The sequence below is a fragment of the Dama dama genome, chromosome 1 (genome assembly GCF_033118175.1).
Source record: "Dama dama isolate Ldn47 chromosome 1, ASM3311817v1, whole genome shotgun sequence".
In the NCBI taxonomy this organism is placed as follows: domain Eukaryota; kingdom Metazoa; phylum Chordata; class Mammalia; order Artiodactyla; family Cervidae; genus Dama; species Dama dama.
This window is the reverse complement of record NC_083681.1, coordinates 40054723-40059028: the sequence shown is the minus strand read 5'-3', so window position 1 is coordinate 40059028 and position 4306 is coordinate 40054723. Positions and strand designations below refer to the sequence as shown.

Below are 4306 nucleotides of genomic sequence, written 5' to 3'. Positions count from 1 at the left end.
GGAGGGGTCCCGGAGTCCCCCTCTTACACAGACGCACTGCAGAGTCCCCAAGCCCGCAGCGCGGGAGAGGGACGGGCCTGGGCTCCGCGCCTCCAGCGTTCGGGCAGCAGCTCCCAGCGCTGGGGGCGGGAGGGGGAGGAGCCACGTGGGGAGGAGCAAAACCCAGAGGCCCCGGGAACCTTGGGCAGAGGCGGAGCCGCGGGAGCCCGAGCCCGGGCGCGCGGCTCTTGGAGCGCACCGTCCCGGCGGAGCACCGCCTCAGCTTGCCTTCCGTGCGGAGCCGGGAGAAGGGCCGGTGCTGAAGAGAGCGAGGGTCCCGAGCTCCAATCCTTCCTCCAGAGCTGCTGGGCTGCCTGCTGCCCCTGCCGCCCCAGGGGGACTCGGCTTCCCCCGCGCCACCTGCGTCCCGGTTGCGCCATGGATCCTTCAGAGAAGAAGATATCCGTGTGGATCTGCCAGGAGGAGAAACTGGTGTCCGGCCTCTCCCGCCGCACCACTTGTTCGGACGTAGTGCGGGTGCTCTTGGAGGATGGCTGCCGGCGGCGACGGCGGCAGCGGAGGAGCCGGCGGCGGGGGGCGGCCGGCGACCCGCCAGGCCCAGGGGAGCTGCCGGAACCCCTGGACGAGGACGACGAGGACGACGACGATGAGGCGCTGCCCCAGGGCATGCTGTGCGGGCCCCCGCAGTGCTATTGCATTGTGGAGAAGTGGCGGGGCTTTGAGCGCATCTTGCCCAACAAGACGCGCATCTTGCGCCTCTGGGCCGCCTGGGGCGAAGAGCAAGAGAACGTACGCTTCGTGCTGGTGCGCAGCGAGGCGTCGCTGCCCAACGCAGGTCCCCGCAGTGCCGAGGCGCGCGTCGTGCTGAGTCGCGAGCGCCCCTGCTCCGCGCGGGGGGCCCCAGCGCGGCCCAGCCTAGCCATGACCCAGGAGAAGCAGCGACGAGTGGTGCGCAAGGCCTTCCGCAAGCTGGCCAAGCTCAACCGGCGGCGCCAGCAGCAGCCGTCGTCGCCCTGTTCGTCCACTTCGTCGTCCGCCGCCTCGTCCTGCTCGTCGTCGTCGCCGCGGGCCACCGAGAGCGCCTCGGTGGAGCGTATGGAGACGCTAGTGCACCTGGTGCTCTCCCAGGACCACACCATCCGTCAGCAGGTGCAGCGGCTTCGGGAGCTGGACCGCGAGATCGACCGCTACGAGGCCAAGGTGCATCTGGACCGCATGCGGCGACATGGAGTGAACTACGTGCAGGACACCTACTTGGTGGGTGCCGGGATCGAACTCGACGGTTCCGGCCCGGGAGAGGAGCCGGAGCCGGAGCCCGAGCCGGCGGCAGCGACGACAGCGACGCCGCCCCTGGACGGCGAGGCGAAGGCGGTCGCGCTGGAGGAGCTGGCCCGGCGCTGCGACGACCTGCTGCAGTTGCAGGAGCAGCGGGCCCAGCAGGAGGAGTTGCTCGAGCGCCTCTCGGCCGAAATCCAGGAGGAGCTGAACCAGAGGTGGATGCGGAGGCGCCAGGAGGAGCTCGCAGCGCGGGAGGAGCCCCCGGAGGCCGAGGGAGGCCTCGACGGTGAGCTGCTGCTGGAGCGCGAACGGGTCCGGACGCAGCTCAGCACCAGCCTCTACATCGGGCTCCGGCTCAACACGGACCTGGAGGCCGTCAAGTCGGACTTGGATTACAGCCAGCAGCAGTGGGACAGCAAGGAGCGCGAGCTCCAGGGCCTCCTCCAGACTTTGCACACGTTGGAGCTGACGGTAGCGCCCGATGGGACTCCGGGGTCCAGTGGGCCCTCGCGGGACCCCGGGCCGCAGGCCTGCGCCGAGGTGTGGGTGGACCAGGCCCGCGGACTGGCCAAGAGCTGCCCTGGTAACGACGAGGACTCGGACACAGGGCTGAGCTCCATGCACAGCCAGGATTCGGACTCGGTGCCGGTGTGCGAATCCCTTGTGTAGGAGGAGCAGGGTGGGAGGGGGAGACGGCCGCCTCTCCCTTCCGTGAAGAACTCCGGCGTGGCCGGCTCAGGGACTTGAAACCCGGTGGGGAGTGGGCCCGGAGCTTTTGCCGGCCAGCAGCCCTCTGACTGGGCAGGGGGAGGATGGGGGACGCCGGCCCTGCAGCGGCGCTGCTCAGGCGGCGGAGTGAAAGTGGAGGGTATTGCTGGACGAGGAAGCTGGGTCTCCATTACAAGCTCTCTCAGGGGAAGGAAGGAGGGAGGAGGTGAGAACCCCCTTATATTGGAAAACAAACGCCCCAGGAAATTGACGTGGTCCGAGCCCATTTTCAAAAAAAGGTATTATGGCGATTTCATCGATTTTTTTTTGTATGGGAAGGACTGATGGCAGCTAGAACTTTAGTTTGTGGTATAAAGTACTTTTTAAAGAAACACTTGGGTGAAAAGGAAATTCCTTGAATGTTAATTGTGACTGTGAACGTGTTAAAACTAGCCAAAGAGGACGCACTGGTGTTGGCCTCAGCCTTACATCTTTGATAAAAACCCATAGGCACCCACATCCTGGCTGTTTACATTTTTGCATATTTGGGAATTACCCATCTGTTAAACTCTTTGTCTTTTATTTTTTTTTCAAAGACTAACTCTGTCTCCTAGCAAATACAGCATATGTTAAAATAGGGTCCTTTTTTTTTCAAACTCACCTTTTATTATTCTCAAAGCCAAACCTAACCCTTTGAGATATAGAATCAGGGTGGACATAACCCCTGGTTAAAATTTAATCTAGGCCCTTTACGATTTGCTCCTGCAAAGGTGATGTGTGTTGTCCTTTTATTCTTATTGCCACTTAATCCTGCAGACACTGTTATTCCAGAAAAAATAAAAGGGAAGTTGCAGAATTCAAGTACAACTACACTTGCTGTTTAATGAGCACTCTGATTGAAAGGTAAGCCTTGAAAGCAAAGATCTTTGTTAGTGTTCAACATTTTAACTAAGCTGCATGATTAAAACCAGCCATGACCTCAACAGATTTTACCAAACAAACCCAAGTCTATCTTTGGTCAGAGATTAATTAGTTACTTGTCCAAACCTAAATTGAGGTAGTGTAAATATCAAGTTTACTAGATAAGACCTGAAAAGAAAACATAACGTAAAACAATCCAGTAGTACATCTTAGGTGAAGAATTTGGTTCACAACGGCACGTAGCCATAGATAAAAGCATATAAAATGGAGCTAAAGACTTGACTTGAATTACTCTTGTCTGGCTCACACCTTTGCAGACACCACAGCATGCTAGTGACAGCCCTGTGGGGACTCAGTGTAATTGTTCCAGTTATTTCAATGAAAACTTATCAGCTGTAGTTAGTTGTTGCCTGGGTGGAAGGAGCCTGCTGGTGGTGTTCCCTCCGGATCTCAGAACTTCTGAGGAATGCAGGATCTAATCTCTCCTGAGGAGGTATTAACAATGGGGTGTGTGTGCGGTGCCAGCCTGGTATCAGCCTCACTGTGTAGGGGCTGGCTCCAGTTTCAATACTACATGGAAAGATAACTTAAGAGGTCTTGCTTTGTAGAGAACTTTCTTTCCTTGGAGAGATTCTCTACTTGTTGCCAAGAGCGACCTGCTCACCTGACCTCCTCAAGCCATTTGAGCTGTCTCCTTTTTAAGAGACAGGCTTCCCCCCACCCTCCACCACCACCATGCTATTACAACATGTGTAGATATTTTCAGATTTTCAAGCAAAATGGGAATTAAAAGGCCGTTTTCTTAATTGATGTTTTCCAAAGACATTAGCTGGCATAATTACGGTTTTTTCATTTCGTCTGATGCAGAAAACACCTATGGATTTGGTCTTGAGCATGATTAAAATGAGGAAGGGACCAAAAGAAACCCACTGTCCCTAGACAATCATCTGATCCCATAAACACAAAGCCTAATGATAGCTTTCTTTTGGAGGCAGAGGTAAAATCCTCATTAGAGTGTGACAAACGCTACTTGTCTGAATGGTTTATGCTGGCAATAGCCTGACCTGGTGGTTTTAAAATTATTGTGCTTTTTTCCCCGCCCCCAGGGTGGCAGGGGGAGGTGGTTCTTGGACGTTTATTAACTCAAAAGAGAACACAGAAGTTGGCAGAACAGGACTGCCTGGCAGAAAGGGGCTGTTTTCCTTTTCACTATTATTATTTTAAACTTTGACGGGCTGCTGGTGTCAGCAAATATGCCTGAAGCCCATAAAGCAAATAAGCCACATCACAGGGAGAAGGCCTGCAGGGTTTTCTGGTGCCCTCTTTCTAGAACCTTCCCATGCTGGTCACCCGAAGATGCTTCTCCAGCTACCTCTTCAGGCAGTGAAGGAAGTTTTGT

General features: G+C 56.0%; 1 protein-coding gene across 1 annotated transcript; it reads left to right on the top strand.

The window, feature by feature from the left end:
* Positions 1–271: 271 nt before the first annotated feature.
* Positions 272–2012, top strand: RASSF10 (Ras association domain family member 10). The gene has a single exon (XM_061131999.1). It carries the CDS (start codon positions 418–420, stop codon positions 1945–1947), a length of 1530 nt encoding a protein of 509 aa, XP_060987982.1. The 5' UTR covers positions 272–417; the 3' UTR covers positions 1948–2012.
* Positions 2013–4306: the final 2294 nt, after the last annotated feature.